Source organism: Myodes glareolus, chromosome 17, assembly GCF_982192425.1.
Source record: "Myodes glareolus chromosome 17, mMyoGla1.1, whole genome shotgun sequence".
NCBI classification, from domain to species: Eukaryota; Metazoa; Chordata; class Mammalia; order Rodentia; family Cricetidae; genus Myodes; species Myodes glareolus.
In genome coordinates, this window is record NC_142042.1 from 28,008,365 (window position 1) to 28,027,215 (window position 18,851).

The window sequence follows — 18,851 nt, forward strand, 5'->3', positions numbered from 1 at the left end:
GCAGAGACAGGAGGATCTCTGTGAGTTCAAAGACAGCCTGGTCTACAGAGTTATTCCAGGACAAAGATATACAGAGAACCTGTCTCAAAAAGTAAAAGTAAAAATAAAAGAAATAGAAGTTAAAATAAAGATGGAAAATACACAGAGAATCTTGATACCGTATGTTATTATGCTCTCTTTGAATTGTTTGAATGCTGAGGAAGGAGCAACAGGTGCTAAAAGACTTTTGTTTATAAATGCTGCTGAATTAATCCAATATAGATTTTTTGAAAATACCTTGGCTTCAAAACTGAAGTCAAAAGGTATGTTACTTTGGAGAAGAGATTTTGTTTTTGTTTCCACAGAAAACGAGAGGCTTTGGATTTATTCTGAGTTAAGAAAAATCCAGTATGATCAAGGAAGGCCACCTGAGAAATCTCCGACAGGAACAGAGGGCCCAGATGTCTGAGTTCTTCATCCAGAACAGGTTCAAGACTGCTGCCTGAGATGATCAAGACTCACAGGATACTCCAGTCAGGACTTGATGATAATTCTAAATTTTCTTTAGGTCCCCTTAAGACTATCAGCGCCCCCAACCAGCAGGAAGTAGCCTGAAATACTACGCCCACATTCCCAACAAATGGATTATGGGTATTTTCCTTTGTTTAAAAAAAAAAAAAAAGAGGGAAATGGTGCGGGAGAATTATCTGTATTCTGTCAATCATATTTTAATAAAACGCTGATTGGCCAGGCAGGCAGTATAGGCGGGAAAGCCAGACAGGAAGTAGGGGTGGAGCAAAGAGACTGGGAGTATTCTGGAAGCAGAAGCTCTCTCTCAGCCACTCCTGCACAGACCACCGAAGAGGCAACATGTAAGCTGTCACACTGAGAAAGGTACTGAGCCCATGTGGCTAAAATAGATAAGGATAATGGGGTAATATAAGTTATAAGAGCTAATAAGTAGCCTGACCAAATGGGCCAATCAGTTTATAACCTTATGGAGTCCTGTGTGTAATTTCTCTTTGGGATTTGCCGGCTGTTGGGGTACCGGACGGGACGGAAACCCCAACAAGCCGGCCCTCATGTTACAATGCGCTATTTGGTGCAGCAAGTACTGAATATTGTCATGTACACACTAGGAGAGTACAGTGTTGAATTAATGGGTAGCTGGCACTCCAGATTGTGGAGTGCTGTGTCTTGTGACCCTGAGGCAGGAGAATCTACAGCCCGCCTGGAGCTACACAGATAGAAACCTTGTTTCAAAAGTAAAACAAACAAATAAAACAAAACAAATAAACAACCCCTCAACAACGTGTATCAACTGATGACCACTCTATGATATAATTAAGGTGAAGGTTTTTATTGTAGGTGGGGGGGTAGGGGGGGGGAGAGAGACACACAAATATATATAGAGACAGAGGAACAACATAGCAATGATAGAGGGTTATAAAGAGAAGGAGTAGCTAAGGGAGGGAAGCCTGTGAGCTGGAGGGGGGGGGATTTAGGGTAGGGGGAGTGAGAAGAGTTAGGATGCTAGCTAGCATGGCCTTTAAAATGTATAACAGGTACCAGTGGTACTGAGGGAGGCTGGAGGTCAACATGGGTTCTAATATGCTAATAAGCACCACAGTTAGTTGTATTCCCATCCACCAGAGAGAAGGAAAATATTTTTGATGTGGGGGTGAGGGGGCTGGGGACCAGTTTCACAATTTCCTGAGGAATGTCAGCTTTTATCTAATTGCCAGAAATCCTCCTACAGTCCAGGTTGAGCTCATTTTTTGGACGTTTGCACTGCCTTTTGGAGTTTGGGGAATTGGAGTTTCCTTTGGGACCTAACACAACCCCCACACAAAAGTAATAAATATATGTCTTATGGAGCTCTATGAAAACGTCGTGTCTCAGCCTTTGTAAGGGCGCTTCCCTGAAGAGACAGCATGACTCTTTATTCCACATCCATTTACCTGACTAAAAGGAGCCTACGTCAAGCAGGACACACATTCCAGAAGCAGAAAGCTAATTGCCCACTATCCCCTTACTCACATAGTGCCAGCCTTATTCCAAATTCGAAGGATTCCTGGCAAGTGCTGGGGCTTGAAGTGTAGGACCTCCTTGATGAAGGAGGGGTGTGAGCTCTACCTCATGAGGATTGGGTTTCTGTGAAGAAGCTGAAAGTAGCCACGAGACATATGAAGATAGAGCATAACGTAGTCGGAAATCTCCGAACTCCAAAGTAAGACTCCATCTAGTAAAAGTCCATTTATTTGTAGTGTGGCGCGATAGAGCACCCGTCACTAATTCATGGCAGCAGCTAGAGGAAGGCTTCGTGTTGTTCTAGAATTACGAAGCTTTAAGGTTTGCATAACCTTCCAGTAAACAGGATTCCACCGCTCCAGAAATGTCATCTTATTTGATCTCATTCAGAATTCAAACGTTTCTGAGCAGTTGTCTCCCACTACAGTGTGATGGTAGCCGACTAAAAAACCAACCAAGCCCACTTGGGTAGTACCCTCCTGCCTGCCAGTCAGCATGCTGGGTGGACTAGGGAGATTAATTCAACGATTTCATCAAGGTGGTCAAAGCAAGCTGACCTCAGACTTCTGCATGCTCCAGCGTTTCCAAATGCTAAATAGGCGGAGCCAACCCAGACAGGAGGGTGGGAATAAATAAAGTTTGTCTTCAAGTTCTCCTTGTACTCGGCTTTCGCCTTCCTCTTCCCCTGGCTATTTAAAGCCACTGGTTAAAGTTTTTGAATACTACCATTGTTATTGTGAATCTGTCACACAGATTTCTCTTTGCCTGGGAATTACACATTTTCAATAAACATTAGGCTAGATTGGAACGGGGGGGGAGGGGAAAAGGGTTGCAAGAATAAATAACAAATCCAAAGCCAGGCTTCGTCCTCCAAGGAAGAGTACGTGGGTGGGTTGGGACAGCGTGACCCAGGACTACAGACCTCAGTCTGCAGCTTCGCACCCGTCCTCCAGCCCTGCAGGGCGCAGGCTCCACCAGGTAGCGGCGGCCACAGGGCCCGCGCCTTCCTCCCCCTTCGGCGGCGCCACAGCCCGGCCTGCGCGGGGCGGTGGTCGCGCAGCTCCGGCCTGCAGGGGGCGCTGGCGCGGGAGGCTGGCCGGGTCGGGGTCCGCGCGCGTGCGGTGGCGCTGCAGCGCGTGGGTGCCGGGGCCGCGGTCCTGAGTGACTCGGCCTGTGACGCGGGCGCGTTCCTTCCTCTTCCTCTTCCTCCGCGGCCCCGCCTTCCTTCCCTCCGCCCATCTCCCTCCGCCGAGCCGCCGCCGTCAGCCGCGCCGTCATGTCGGCCCCCGCCGGGTCCCCTCACCCGGCTGCCGGTGCCCGGATGCCGCCCAAGCTCGGCGGAGCAGCCTCTGGCCTGGCGCCGCCGCAGCAGAACGGTGAGGCGGGGAAGATCGGGGCGCGGCGCGGGGCCTAGGCGGGAGGAAGAGAGGGCGGGAGGGCGGGCGGCCTGCAACCGTGGCTTGGGGCCGGGCAAGGCCGACCCGGGGAGGCCGCGTTGGGGCCCTGAGACCGCGGTGGAGCTCGGAGGCCGCGATGAGGCGAGGGAAGGGCCGAGCGGGGGGACGGCAGGGCGGGGTCGCCAGCGTTGTACGACCTAGGCCGGCCAGTCCTTGCGGACGGAGGCCGTAGTGGAGGGGTCAGCCCCCCGGCGCGACCGTCTCCTCCGATCGGGGCACCGGCCGGTTGCCCCGGGCGACCCCTTGGGCACCGAGTGCTCCCTGGGAGCCCGGGGCCCCGAGTCCGTGGTCTTTGGAGGGCTGGGTGCAGCCTTGGTACCTGGTGGATCGCATCCTTCCGGCCTCAGGAACGTCGCTTTGATTTTTAAGGCCCGGCGAGCACGCTGCCTGGAAGGGAACTTAGTTTGCACTCAAGTTTGTAGACAAAAGGGTGTAAATATGATGCAGGAGTGTAACTGTAACCCCGACCCCTCGTCGGCCTCGGGATCTGTTGTGGTTTGCCGCCGCGGTTGCTGCTCAGGCGTTTGGAGTTTGCTTGTAGTGTTCGACGGGGGAGCAGGTGTCAACAGGAGCTAAACGAACACCTTTAGATTTCCCCATCTGCGGTTACACTTTAAGATACAGAAAAACGTGCCAGAGTTGTTTGGCCCATTCTGAGGCAAGGCCTGCGTAGGGCGGCACGAATCCGTGGCAGTCATACTGAGGCCATAGGCTCTGAGCATGCAGGAGTTTCTCCTGAGAAATGATCTTACCCTAGCATGCCTATCCCCCTAGTCTAGAGATCTGGAATGTTCCTAGATAGTACTGGGGGAGGGGCTCTCTTTAGAGACTGACGGTACGTCTGATGAGACTCTCCCAAAGTCATTAAGGCTAAGAAAATTCTGTCCCGTGTAAAAGAACAAAACCACCGTAGAACTCATCAAATCATTGACCCAGTTTACTCACTGGGCTAATCAAAATTTACTAGGGTTTATCATCTTTTTGACTAACACCCAAAGTTTTGAATATTGATAATGCCTTTCAAAACTTCCTGAGAGTCAGGTGGAATTCTTATTCACAATTTAAAACAGAAAAAAAAAAAAAGACAGTTTAGTCTTAAGATCCCTAGGTCGGCCTTATTTGTCAATATTTCATGCTTCTTAAATCGTTGTTTAGTGTAAACAGCTTCTGAAGGTCAACAGTGTCATTGATGGTATCACACTTGCCCTTTACCCAAGTGAAAACATAATTTGTGAGCCGTTTTGAAATAACAACTTGTCTGTGTTGTGTGCGTGCGTATAAACCAGTGCGCCCCGGCTGGCACCTGGAGGTCAGAGGACAACTTCTGGGAGTTGGTTCTTTCTGCCAGGTGGGTTTTAGAAATTCAGCTCAGGTAGTCTTCTAGTAAACACTACCTAGGCTTTGTCTGTCTGTCCGTCTGTCTGTTTTTACACCGCTTTGTGCGTGAAGCCACCAGAACATCATAATTTAGAAGTAGGTCCCAGGTTAGAACATCTTAAATCCATGTTTGACAGATTCAAGAATGGTGCTCTTGATTTCCGGGTGACAAATTTTATTTTAGCCTTAATAAATTTTGTGACGACTCGAAGATGCCAAGCTATTCACTTGGTCGAAAGGATGTTGAATTTGTAGGAACAAATCCGTATTTTAAAGATTCCCGATGTAAATGATGCTTGATTTTTTTTTTATACTTACTCTTTTCAAATAGTTTTACCAGTCGGTTAGCAGCTGTTGCTAGGCTACCAGATGGGTATTCAAAGTTAGAGGAGTTGGTGAAACAAGAGTCTCTCCTCCTGCCCTGAATTATATTCAAATTGCTTCTGGCTAGTCTTGAGTGATTGGGTAGGCAGGGGTGGGAGGAGAGGGAAGGTCTGTCTCTAGGGGTGGGAGGAGAGGGAAGGGCTATCTCTAGGGGGTGGGAGGAGAGGGAGGGGCTATCTCTGGGAAGCAGTTGCATCACAAGTCTGGAAGTCTGCACTTAGAAAGTGCAAGTCCTTTGTAGAAACTGAAAGCAGTGGATAAGAGCAAAGGGAGCTGGGTGGGAGGGAATGGCTGGGGCGGGGTGTGTGTGTGGGGGAGATGGAAGGAATGGGTAGAAGAGGCCAGGCTGCAGAAAGGTCTTGAAATGTCATACTAAGGTGTTAGGAAATAAAGACCTAGAGTCAGGTTTGGTTTGGTTTTGTGGACGGGATTAATTCGAGCATAGAAATGAGAGGCTCAGGTCTGGTCTGGTTTGGTTTCTCGGTGTTACAGAAAATGATCATGAGGATTAAGCAGCATTTGCAGTTTCTATTGCACACAGAAACCGCTTTTCTCTGTACTCTGGAATTCCAGACATGATAATAATCACACAAAAGCAGTGGATCAGAAGTGTGAATATAGAATACCATGGAAAAGCAAACCAATGACAAGAAAAACTGTAAGAGGCAGAATGAGATCATGCCCTTCATAACCTTGGTATGCTGTGAGCTGCATCTGGGCCTGTGGCGTGGAGCTCTTGGAATTTTGAGAGTGACAGGACTGCCCTTCTGTTGTTCGTGATGATCATCTGAGCTGCACCCAAGTGACAGGGTGGAGCCCCTGGGGAGCCTTAGGATGGCACTGGTGAACAGAGGGTTTGACGACCCTTCCGTCCCTACTTAGTAATGTCTAGGAAGAGAAAGTCTGGCATGGCCAGCATGCTCTGGAGGCACCCCTTCCCCCTCAGGCCTTGCTTGTGTGCGCCCCCTCGAGGCATGGCTGTTAATTCACACACACCCCGCTTTGTTGGTGTGGAATTAGTTATATTCCTTTGAAATACCTTGTTTTGTTTGTTTTTGCTTGAGCAGGATCTCAGGTAGTTGAGGATGACTTTGAACTCCTGCTCTTTTTTTCCTTCAGCCTCCCAACTGCTTGAAGATCCTCTTGCTTCCAGTTTGAGAATTTGGGGCATATTGCCACACCTCCCTGTGCTATCCTATAGTAAACCCATAAAGGTATTTCCAAGGCACAGGTAATAGGAAATGAAGCCGTATCACCACTTAAGGAAACTTGTTACAGCCTACTCCTTGTGATTGGCCTCTCAGGTTGGGGACAGTGTTGTGGGACTGAGCCCAGCCTATGGGACCTGACTCAACTTCAGGTTGGAACTGTCAGAACTGAATGTTGCTGCTCTCCACTGTAGAACTGCGTGAAAAGGGAGGAACCCCTCACAGCTACCCCCCAAGTCTTCTGTGCGGTGCCAGTTCTTTTTCTTTTATTTGAAACAGCAAATGGCGCCTGGAGAGATGGCTTAGCAGCTCAGAGCTCTGACTGCTCATCTACAGTCTGGGTTTCATTCTCAGCTCGCAACTGTCTATAATAAGAGTTCCAGGGGCTCCGGCGCCCCCTTCTGGCCTCCAGGGGTACCAGATTTGCATGTGATGTACAGGCATACATGTAGACAAGACACCCATTCAAATAAAATAATTTTTTAAAAAATATCAAGTGTTTTAAAGACATTTGGTTTCTCTAAAATGTTAAGAGGGAGGTGGTGATCTCGTTGGTTCAGGAGCGCAGTCTGGAGTGTTGCAGTTGAACTCAGGATCCAGAAAGGGAGGCGGGAGCACTTGTCGCCAATGCCTGAGAAGATTGTGGGGAGCAGTTTATTTTTTGTTTATTGCTGTGTATTCAGATCCACAGACAGTGCTGGGCAAGTTCCAGGTGTTCACTTTAATGCTCTTTTAACAGACTTCACTAAGTGGCCCAGTGGTCTTGAACTTCTGATCTTCCTGCCTTCACCAAATGCTTGCACTGTCAGACATGGTTATGATGCTTCTCTTACTGCATTTTATAAACATTGTCACCATAAAGCAGACAAATGAGACTTTATTATCACTTTTACTGTTTTTCTAAGGTTAACTGCTTGTCCGCTGTTACATGGAGGGGGGGCTGTTTGTTATTTGGGTTTTCTGTTCCAACCAGTTCCCCCAGCTGTTTAACCCCAGTGAAAAATCACACTGAGATCTCTATAAGTTATAAAGCTGATTGGCCCATTAGGTCAGGCTTCTTACTGGCTAACTTTCACATCTTGATTAACCCATTTTTCTGATCTATGTTAGCCATGTGGCTCAGTACCTTTTACAGTGGGGCAGCTCACATCCTGCTGCTTCGATGATCTGGGCAGGAGTGGGGGAATCAACTTCCTCCTACCCAGAATTCTCCTGCTCTCCTTGTATCATTTCCACTTCCTGTCTGGTTTTCCCACCCACACCTTCTGCCTGGCCAATCAGCGTTTATTTAAAACATGATTGACAGAATACAGACAATTCTCCCGCACCAGTCCGCCACACCACTAACTTGAAGATAGTGTGCTATCATTGCATCTGTGAACTCTTTTCTATTCACCGTGGAGCTGCTTTGCTCCGGATTTTCATTCAGAGTAGCAATGATTTATAGAATTATTTGTATTTCCATACGAAGTATTAGATGAATATTTTTTAGTTTTAACTCTTTGTTTTCCCCCTTTAGGAGACAGGGTCTTCCTGTGTAGACCAGGCTGGTCTTGAACTCACAGAGTTCCTGCCTCTGCCTCCCAAGTGCTAGAATTAAAGGTGTGTGCCAACATGTCCAGTTAACTTTGCCTTTTGCCATTTCTTCCAAAGCAGAGTCATGGAACAAGACTGCTGAGTGAAATGATAGCCTGATAATGGTATAATTCCAGAATTGTTCCCAACTTGACTTGAAAGATTTAACAGCATACCACTTTCCCAAAAACCGATAGCACTGTGGCTCATTGTTTCCATGTCAGTGATGCAGAGGTTAGACACAGTGCCAGTTGAAAGACTGTTGACTTGGAGATCCTTTCAGTTTGTGGGCTCCTTACCTTTGAGAGCACACACAGAAGTTAGAAAGAAGTCTCCAATCTGAGGAACTGGGCTCTCATCTCTGCAGCATGCTTCCGTTCACATCTGTGGCCATCTAGCTGGGAGGTCCTCAGGAGGCACCTCTCTCTGGCCTTCATAGTCGTCTGAATAGTCCTCACTCTGAATATACATAGTTATCTCTCTGTGATAATATTCTAACAAGCAATTGTTACTATAATGTATGATTTTAATTATTTGCTATGCTTTTCACACACACTTCTCAGTTTTCCGAGACACATTTTTTGTGAACCTCATTTATTGTCCTTAGCAATATTTCAGCTTTCATTTTCAAAATAACTTTTCTTTTTAAAAGATTTGTTTCAGTCTTTTACTTGTGTGCACATGGGGTGTGTGCGTGTGTGCAGGTGCTCAGAGGCCAGAGGCATCAGCTCTCCCTGGAGCTGGAGTTACAGGTTGTGAGTCTCCTGACATGGGTATCGGGAGCCAATTCGGGTCCTCTGGAAAAGGACTTAAATTAACTGCCCTTTACTGAGCATCCCTCCAGCCCCAATTTCTGTTTCGAAAATGCATCTGTAAACCGTGAACTGTTGGATGGGAAAGACTGAAGTGGAATCGTCTTGAATGGACTTTTCTAGAAGTGAGGCACGGTCCTAGTCATCATGATGGAGATAGAGCACTGTCAGCCTGGAGAAGACTCTGTTTGCAGTAGGGCGGCCACATGGCCATTCCCAGAAGGTGATGCAGACTTTGGTTTCCTCCACGATCTATGGAGAACATCCTTGCCATCTCTGAGCTTCTGAGTTTAGTGACAGCGGTCTTGCAGAGCCTTTGAGAGGAGATCGGATGAGGTACTGTTTTTAAAAGTACCCAGCCCTGATAGAGAGTCAGCACTGAGAAATCCTTTATTCCATTTTCTTTAGAACACCAGATTATAATTTTTTTTGAATGGCAGACTGTGTTTTCATTGTATTCCCAGTAGCAACTTGTAGTAGGTACTGAGCTGAGCTGAATAAGTGAACTGCCTTTATAGTTCATCCCTCTTTAGAATATCCTGAAAGCCACTAGCAACCTTACTCCCCTACTGTATTGACGGTTAGGGCTTGGTCACTGTTTCCATCACTTAATCAGTTACTTTAGCCTGCCTTTCACCCTTTCCTCCTCTTTACATGCACTCTTGGAAAGTGTCTGCTAATAGACCATCTCTCTACCTTGCCAGAAGGCAAGTTAGGATTATGCACCCAAAACACCTTGAAGTAGTCTTGAGAAAAACTTGTCCAAGTAGACAGGAATGTCTGTGAAGTCATGGCCTGCCTAACCAGTGGCCAGATCTTAACTTGTAATAGGGGAAAGTTTAAGGGAAAGGTTAACTGGTGCTTCAGCTGGATCAAAAATGATGAACAAGCTTGGCAAGTTGGCACATGCCCATACACCCAACACTCAGGAGGATTTCTGAAAGTTTGAGGCCAGCCTGGTATAAATAGTACATTTCAGACCAGCCAAGGATATATCATGATACAGTGTCTCGAAAAAGTAAAAAAACAATAACCAACTGAATAAAAAATTATGGCTAGATTTTTGAATGTTCAGATGAGTTTGTGATCTGAGGCCTTGAATTGTGGCTCACACCTTTAATCCTGGCACTCAGGAGGCAGAGGCCAGCCTAGTCTGCATAGCAAATTACAGGATAGCCGTGGTTACTTAGAGAGACTGTCTCAAACAAAGTGTGATCTGGCATGATAGACTTGTAGCAGTTCGTACTGGAGAGAGACAAGGAGGGTCAGAAGTGGCAGACAGCGTAATTAATTAACATTAACAGGGTGGTGTGCTCTGAAGATGGAGTCACTGGGAACCTACTGAAGCAACCTGTCCTGGATCTCAGCTTTAGTCTAGCAAGACCCCTGCAAGTCTGTTGCCTTCCACAGCTGCAGGAGACATTCTTGAGAGTTCACGTTTTTCTCTTTAAGTATCTTGTTGACTCTATGATGAGTGCCCGATACAGAAGTACTTGTTGATAACTTCGAGTTCATGATTTTCAAAATCATGAGGCTTGGGGAAAGGTAACCTAACTTTTGCACTTGGAGAGTTTAAAATTAGACCTGTGCACATGAAAAGGAAGTCGGGCAGCTTCTAGAATCTGGAAAGGGCAAAGCATTCTCTCTTGAGGTTGGGATGCTCTGGAAGCAAAGTTAAGCTGTGTTTGAGCAGTGTCGGGGAAGGCCTTTCTTCAGGAAGAGCTGGGCTGAGACCAGAGTGGGTAAGAAATGGTCAGGTGGAAGGGTGTGGAAGAGCCTGGTAGAGTAAGTTGTCCCAGGACTCGGGTGTGGGAGCAGGGCTGCCAGGTGAGGGTTATCTTGTGACACACAAGGAGCCGTGACACAGGAGTCAGGTCAGGAAGGGCCTCTCTCCTCTCTTCTCTCTTCTCTCTTCTCTCTTCTCTCTTCTCTCTTCTCTCTTCTCTCTTCTCTCTTCTCTCTTCTCTCTTCTCTCTTCTCTCTCTCTCTCTCTCTCTCTCTCTAACCAATTGCCACAAATTGACTGCTTGAAATGGAGAGTTTATTATTTGTGGGTGAGAAGTCCAGCTGGCTAAAATCAGGACGTCTCTGCGGGACACATTCCTTCCATGGTTCTTTCCAGCTTTTAAAGGCTGCCCACATTCCTTGGCTCATGGCCCATTTTCTCTGTATTTAGAACCAGCCATTGAGTATTTCCCTGAAGACTGCATAGCCAGGCCTCTAATTCTCTGGACAGTTAAGGATAATAGACCTATTTTAATAGATGTCATCTGACTAAAACCTTAATGCCATTTACAGCCTTAATTCTCCTCTGCCATGCGGCCCCACATAATCACAGGTTAGGACACGGATGTGTGTCTCACTGACCATAGTAAAATTGAATATTTCTTTTTTAAATTACATTTAGTATAGTGTTGGTGTGCACCTGTGTGTATACGTGCATGCATGTGTGTGTTGATACGTATGGAGGTCAGTTGACAACCTTGGCGAATCACTTCTCTCTTACCACATGGGTCCTAGGAATCAAATCAAACTCAGGTCATGAGGCTTGGTGTAGCAAGTTCCTTAACCATCTGAGCCATATTGATAGTCCTGGATTTACTGTCTATAATCTAATTGGTTGAATATTTTATCCAGAAACAAGCTAGCCAATGGTCAGTGTCAATTGTTGCTGGCGATCTTTAGCTTGGGGCTTACTGCCCACAGTCCAGAGTGGAAGGAATGGAGGTCTGTCACCAGCCCAAGAGAAGACAAAACAGTCAACGCTTAGAATTTAGTTCCTACTGAATGTGTATGCTCTTGCTCTGAGCTAAAGTAAAATTCTAAGTATGTGTGTTTTAAAATAGTCTTCCTTCCTCCCTCCCTCCCTTCCTTCCTTTCTCCCTTCCTCCCTTTCTCCCTTCCTCCCTTCTTCCCTCCCTTTCTTCCTTTCTTCCTCCTTTGAGAAGAGAGCTTCTCTGTGCAGTTCTGACTGGCCTGGAACTCTGTTGTATAGACCGGCTGATCTCAGACTCATAGAGATCTACCTGCCTCTGGGATTAAAGGTGTGTTTGCTGATAACTTCTCTTTGTGTGGGTCATTTAGATGGTGATGCTGAATGAGTAATGAAAAGGAGCCCTCCCACCTCTCACTCCCACCCCCATCATGATTAGCTATTTCATTCCCCTTTCCTCCCCTTGCTTTTCTTAATGAACTTGAAAGTCAGTGGCTCTGTGGGTAGTTCACTGATAGGTGTCAGCAGGCACAGTGTGGCCCTGTTTTTAGGAGTGGTATCGAGTAGTAGTAACAGAGACATGATTATATTCCATTATTATACCATGCAGCAGGAATGAGCCGAGTCAGCAATTAAGCAGAGAATAAATATTTAAATGGATTTTGACTCGGGCTGTCTGTTCATTTCTGAAAGCCATAGTGACTAGAGGTGAGCCATCTTTTTCTGTGTTTAAGTATGTGAGTTTTTCACATTCTATTGTCAAGGTAATGAAAGACTTGTGAAGTTTTATTTTGTAGTAAAGAAGTTGTTTCAGGTGAATTGTGATTAGGTAAATAACCTAGAGGGGAGTAAATTGTTAGCTTAGTAAAATTGTTAACTTAGACTTTGAATTATGGAAGTGGATATTGGGTTCCTTTACAGCTGATTATAAATTACTTTGTGTTGGCTATCAAATATGTATTGCATGGTCCCAGTAATTATAAACAAACAAAAGTGTAACTTTTACTCGTCCTTTACGAGTAGATATTTTCTGTATTTATTGTGGCAAGGAATGCAGAGGTTCTTTGTGTTTGCGGTACAGTGGCTTTTGTAAGGGAGAACTCTTTGTTGTTGATACTCTTTCATTTGAGGTAAGGTACAAATCCCTGTTTCCTTACATAGGGTGGGATAACTAGATACTAGAAAAATTGAGGGAGAGCTGTGGCTCTATGGTAGATTTGTACCTAGCATGTGTAAGACCCTGAGCTTGATGGAATTGGGGTGCTGGGGATGGTATTGAGGTCTGCCACAAAGTCAAAGAAAAGTAGTTAGAACTAAGACTAGAATCCTGTCGTTGGACTTTGTGGCCATTTGCTTGGCTAAAGCAAGCTGTGTTTAGTTCAGTGAGGCCTGAGGGTCTTCAGTTAGGAGCTTCTACTGCATCTGGTCCTTAATTCGCTTGTAGCCCCGTCACCGCCTAAGCACATAGATATATATTTTTATTTTATGTGTGTGGGTATTTTTGTTTGTATTTATGTGTGCCACATGAATACCTGGTGCTAGTGGAGGCCAAAAGAGATAATTGGATTTCCTGAAAGTGTAATTACAGATACCTGGTTGTAAGCTACCATATGGGTGCTGGGAATTGAACTTGGGTCCTCTTAAGTTAAAAGTTAAGCCAGTGCTCTTAACTTTTATGGTTACATAGCTGACCACACTAACGCTGACGTTAATTTTGATGCCAACAGCATTATAGACAATCTTAAACATGTTCACTAGGTGGCGGCAGCACACACTTTAAATCCCAGCACTCATGAGATAGAGGCAGGTGGATCTCTGTGAGTTCAAGGCTAGCCCCTGGTCTACAGAGAGAGTTCCAGGACAGTCTCCAAAGCTACAGAGAAACTCTGTCTCGAAAAACCAAAAACCAAACAAAACCAAAACATATATTATCCCAAATCACTCACTTTTTAAAATACTTTACATATTAGGGCCTTCAGGTCTTTGAAGACAAAGTATTATATACATCTTAGAAGTAAGTAAAATGAGGCACAGAAGATAGTATGGCAAACGGAGTTATCTTAGCAACTGGGCCTGTGGTTCAGACCTGTAACCCAGCTGCCTGGAAGACTGGCAGGAGGGTCACAGACTGTGGCCTACCTAAGCTACAAAGAAAGTTCAGGTCCCTTTTAGCTCAGGGCCAGCATACCTGCTGGTATATAGAGGCTTTCAGTTCAGTCCCGGTATCAAGGAAGAAAAAAATGGCTGGAGAGATGGCTCATTGATTAATAGCATTTGTTCTTACAGGACAATTCCCAGCAACCACATGGTGGCTCACAGCCATCCATAACTCCAGTTCCAGGAGAGTCAGTGCCTTCTGACCTCAGAGGATACCAGGCACACACATGTTAGATACCTGTACATACACACGGTCAGAACACTTGTACACTCAAAATAAGTATATCTAACTTTTTTATTTAAAAGATTAAAATGCTTCTAGAATACTTCACTTGCTGGTAAAGAGTAAAATATTAGCATTGGGAAGATACAGCATTCTTTAGCATTATTGATGGAAAGTATGAATTGGCAGTCCTTTTTGAAGAGAGCTGTAACAGTGATCTTTTTTATTTGCTTGTGTTTTGAGACAGTTTCTTGCTGTATAGTATAGGCTGGTGTGGTGGTTCCAAAGAAAATGGCCTCCAAAGGAAATGGTGCTATTAAGAGGTGTGGCTTTGTTGGAGTAGGTGTGGCCTTGTTGAAGGAAGTGTGTCACTGTGAAGGTGGGTTTTGAGGTCCCCTATGCTCAAGCTACTCCCAGTGTCACAGTTCACTTCCTGTTGCCTGCCAGATGTAGCATTTTCAGCTCCAGCACCATGTCTGCCTGTACACTGCTATGTCCCACCATGATGATAATGGACTGAACCTCTGAACTGTAAGCGAGCCAACACGGTTAAATATTCTCCTTTATGAAAGAATTGCTGAGGTCATGGTGTCTCTTCACAGCAATAGCTAGACAGCTAGCTAAGACAACTGGCCTTGAACTCATAATCCTGCCTCAGGTCCCTAATGCCAGGACTACAGACAAGTTCTCAGTGCTCAGCAAAGTGGCCAATTTTTAAAGCATAAACCCCCACTTTCATTTGTAGGAAACCCATCCTCTTAATTGATCATAGAAGTTCATTCTCTAAAATGATGTTCCTTGATAAGGATTTAGTAAACTCACCCATAATGAAATAACTCATGTACTTTTCAAAAATAAGGATTTACACATGCTAACAGAAGAATGTCTAGGATACATTAAATTAATAGTAGTAGAACCATGCTATGGTTCGTTCTTCCAAAGAACACACAGGAAACTTCTGTGGACTGCAACTGTGTCTGGGTAGTAGAATATCAGTTACCAGAGTGAGAAAGGGATTTTTACTTTGTACTTCCTTCTATAAATTGTTAGCCCTGCCCTCTCCCACAGTGCTGGGGACTGAACAAAGGACATGTGCACCCTAAGATGGGCTCCACTGCTTGAGTACTTGATCAGAGAAGGACTAGCACCATTCCCGCTCAGTCTTTTTAAACTTCAAAATATTTTACTCTTTGACAATTTCATAGTTGTATATTGTTCATATCTACCCCACCCTCCTTTCTCTCTTCCTGCACCAGCCCTTTCATTTTCCCTTCTTTTGTTATTCATTGAGTCGAATGAGTACTGCCCGAGTGCTCCAGCCCTTTGTCCTTCAGCAGTCTGCACAGCACCTCTGGCAGTGGAGAAGCTAGCCAGCAGAGGGTTGGCTGGGAGTTCCAGATTGGCTACTCTGAGTCCTGTAACCAGAGTGTGTTGTCTTCTGCAATAGGGTCTTACCATTTAGTTGTAGTGGGCGACCAAGAGCATTGGGAATAACCTGTGTTGTTTGGGAGAACTCTGGGACCCCCTTGATGAATAACATTTAGGGGGATATCCCATGCCTGGCACTAAAGTTTTTGTTTAATAAATCATGTCTTTTGGAAGCTTCACTGTCCAGTTAAATTCCTTCTTGTATTTTTAAAATTAACTTCAAAGTCATGGATTTCTGTAAAGCTTTTTCATATACCTTTAGTTTGGTCAACCTGTCTATTATTCTCCCCCCCTTCCTTTCTTTTGTCCACTTCCACACCCACGCCCTACCCCCGTTTCTATTAAGTCAGGGTCTTGATTTGTATCCTTGATTGGCCTGGAATTTGCTTTGATCAGGCCGACCTCAAACTCAAAGCTCTCCTTCCTACCATGGCCTTCAGGTATGGGATTAAAGGCCAGAAGAGGGCATCCTGTCCCCTGGGACTGGAGGTACAGACAGTTGTAAGGTGCCATGTGGGTGCTGGGAATCAAACCCAGGTCTTTTTAGAGGAACAGCTTGTGCTTTTAATTGCTAAGCCATCTTTCCAGCCCTGATTTCATTTTGTTAAGGAATATTGACTTGGAAGCCCATCAGTTGTGTGGTCCGTCACAGATTATATAGTCAAGCTATTGGCTGGGCTGTCATTATCTCAGGAATGCATTGAATCTGAAGGACCGCTTGCTTGTACATTTATGTGATTGTTGGCCTTCGATTCTCTTTGGCTGTTGACCAGAGTCTGTCCCTTCCTTACCACATAGCCGTCTTGTCTGTGTTACAAGGCCATTCAAAACTGAGGTGTGTGTGTGTGTGTGTGTGTGTGTGAGAGAGAGAGAGAGAGAGAGAGAGAGAGAGAGAGAATGAGAACCAGAGTTAAGATTGGGCTAATCTTTAAAGTGGTGTATCAACACTTTTGCTGCTCATGAGTCCTGATACAAGTTAAGGGAGGACTGCTCAAGGGTTGGAGTAGCAGGAGGATGGGGATCTGCAGTGGTTCTCAACCTTCCTAATGCTCTAATGCTGTGACACTTTTTAACACAGCTCCTCATGTTGTAGTGACCCCAACCATAAGATTGTTTTTGTTGCTACTTCAGAACTGTAATTTTGCTACTGATATGAAGTGTAAAGTAAATATTTTTGGAGATAGAGGTTTGCCGAAGGGGCCACAGCCCACAGGTTGAGAACCGAGTGACACGATACGCCTATGACAATATGTTTCTTTCGTAATATGCTGGGTTATGAAGAAGAATATAAACAGAGTCAATATTAGATAGGAGCTATTTGCACATCAACTCTTTGCAACACTGTAAATAAATAGTTGCTTTTCTTTTTCAGGTCCAGCACCAAGTCAAATGCAAGTTCCGTCTGGGTATGGGTTGCCTCATCAAAACTATGTGGCCCCCTCAGGACATTATTCTCAAGGACCTGGGAAAATGACCTCATTACCATTGGATAACCAGTGTGATAGTTACTATTCTCGTCCATATACAGTACCATCACAAAGTGTGGGGACTCCCAGCTCAGCAAGCCAACCAGGAGCACAACAGATGTATGGCAGAGGTCCTCCTGCCCCTCACATGGGGGGATCTACTCCAGGATCTTTCCAGGGAGCTCCGGTGTCAGCATCCCATTCATATACGAGTGCCTCCCAGCCCTATTCCTCTTTTGGGAATCGCTACAGTAGTCCTGCCACATATTCTGCCAGCTCTTCTGCTTCTCAGGGATACCCCTCCACGTGTAGCCATTATCCTATCTCAACTGTTTCTAATGTTGTGTATCCTAATGTTTCCTATCCCTCGCTGCCCGCCAGTGAGCCGTACGGGCAAATGTTTACCTCACAGAGTGCTCCGTCTGCCAGGCCAGTTAAAGATTCGTATTCTGGCCCAAGCACAGCTCTTACCTATCCATCGCGACCTCCACCTCCACCTTCCCAACAGCACCAGCAGCAACAGAGTCATTCAGGATATAGTTCTGGACCATGGTCAGCTCCTGGCCTTCCACCCACCCAAGACAATCTTATCCGGAACCAAATGGGATCCTTGGCTCCATCCAACAACCACCCAGCAAATAATGGTAAGTTGAATATGAAATTCCCCAAAACATGATTGACAGAACATTTCTGGTCTTGTTAAAGATGTTATTTCCTGATAGGAAAACTGGAAATTAGCTCACTAGGACACTGTATTTGCTTAATTATTTGTGGTATTTTTGCGGATTCTCTCCAAACCATTCTTATGCCCCCTTCACATTTAACTCCTCGATGTTCTGTTTGAAGAGCCTGGTTCCATGCCTTGACTGAGCTCCCAGCCAGTGTTTCAGGGTGTCTTTTATGCCTCGGCTCTACTTGTCCTTAACATGAACTAACTTGGACAAACTGAAGACTGTTTTGATGATGTGTCTTGCTGGCCATGACTTTGTTTTCAAACTAGCTCAACTTAGGTAATTATTTTTCTAGTCATAGCCCCGTTATTATAGAAAAAAATGGTGGTCAGAAGCATTCTATTGGCCTCCTTTAAACTATGTATCCTAGAGATAAAAGGTGTTTTCTGATTCCCAAGTTAGTACACTGTGGTCATTCATGAAGACGGGGAAATGAGGAATCATGACTCCTTGGTGGTTGGTCTTTCTGTCAAGGATAGCTAAATGTTTAGTTAAAAATTTTACATATATAAGGTATACGTAGCACATATGATAAAATAGAGGTGTGCATGCGTGCTTGTATTCCCCAAGCCAGGAGATGTCACTATGTCTCTGGCTGACCTAGAACTCTATATAAACCAGACTAGCCCAAACTCAAGAGATCTACCTGCCTCTGCCTCCAGACTGTTATGATTAAAGGTGTGCATCACCATGCCTCACCCATATATTTTTAAGTGTTCTGTTTCTCTAGAGTATTCTTACGTAAATTGAAGCTGTGAACTTGAATCTAATGATGTGCTCTTGAAGGGAGTGAAAACATGCACATCACTGGGCAGTGGTGCGCGCTCTTAATCCCAGCACTGGGGAGGCAGAGGCGGGAGGATCTCCATGAGTTCTAGGCCAGCATGGTCTACAGAGGGAATTCCAGGGTACCCAGGGCTACACAGAAAAACCCTACCCTGAAAAAAAACCAAAAAGGAAAAAAAAAGAAAGAAAGAAAACCACAGAATATTAGTTGATGAAGCTGTGGTAATTTTCTGAGTGTGTTGTTTTAGATTATAAATATCTACACAATCATTTGTCAGAGCAATATGGAGAGGACATCAGATTTCTTGAGACTGGAGTTGCAGATGGTTGTTTTCCATCATGGATACTGGCAACCTGGGTCCTCTGAAGAGCAGCCAGTTCTCTTAACTGCTCAGCCATCTCTCTAGTCCCATTTTTATTTTTAATTTTTTCCTTTTCGGAGGAATTAATAAAGGAAAACATAGATATTTTTCTCCCACTCTTTAGCCATCAGCAGTGTATCCACAAGGTGATGGTGCTGTGCT

At 45.3% G+C, this 18,851-nt stretch overlaps 1 protein-coding gene across 4 annotated transcripts in view; it reads left to right on the plus strand.

Annotated features, from left to right (window-relative positions):
* Positions 1-3,236: 3,236 nt before the first annotated feature.
* Sec24b (SEC24 homolog B, COPII component) overlaps positions 3,237-18,851 on the plus strand; it is a 71,102-nt gene continuing 55,487 nt past the window's right edge. For 3 of the 4 annotated variants that reach the window (XM_087897574.1, XM_087897575.1, XM_087897576.1), the window contains exons 1-2: positions 3,237-3,386; positions 16,717-17,454. In XM_087897574.1, the coding sequence (XP_087753700.1) occupies positions 3,287-3,386; positions 16,717-17,454 (838 nt within the window). In that variant the 5' untranslated portion in view covers positions 3,237-3,286. The remainder of the gene's footprint in view (positions 3,387-16,716; positions 17,455-18,851) is intronic. The other variant, XM_087897577.1, reaches the window with a different exon arrangement.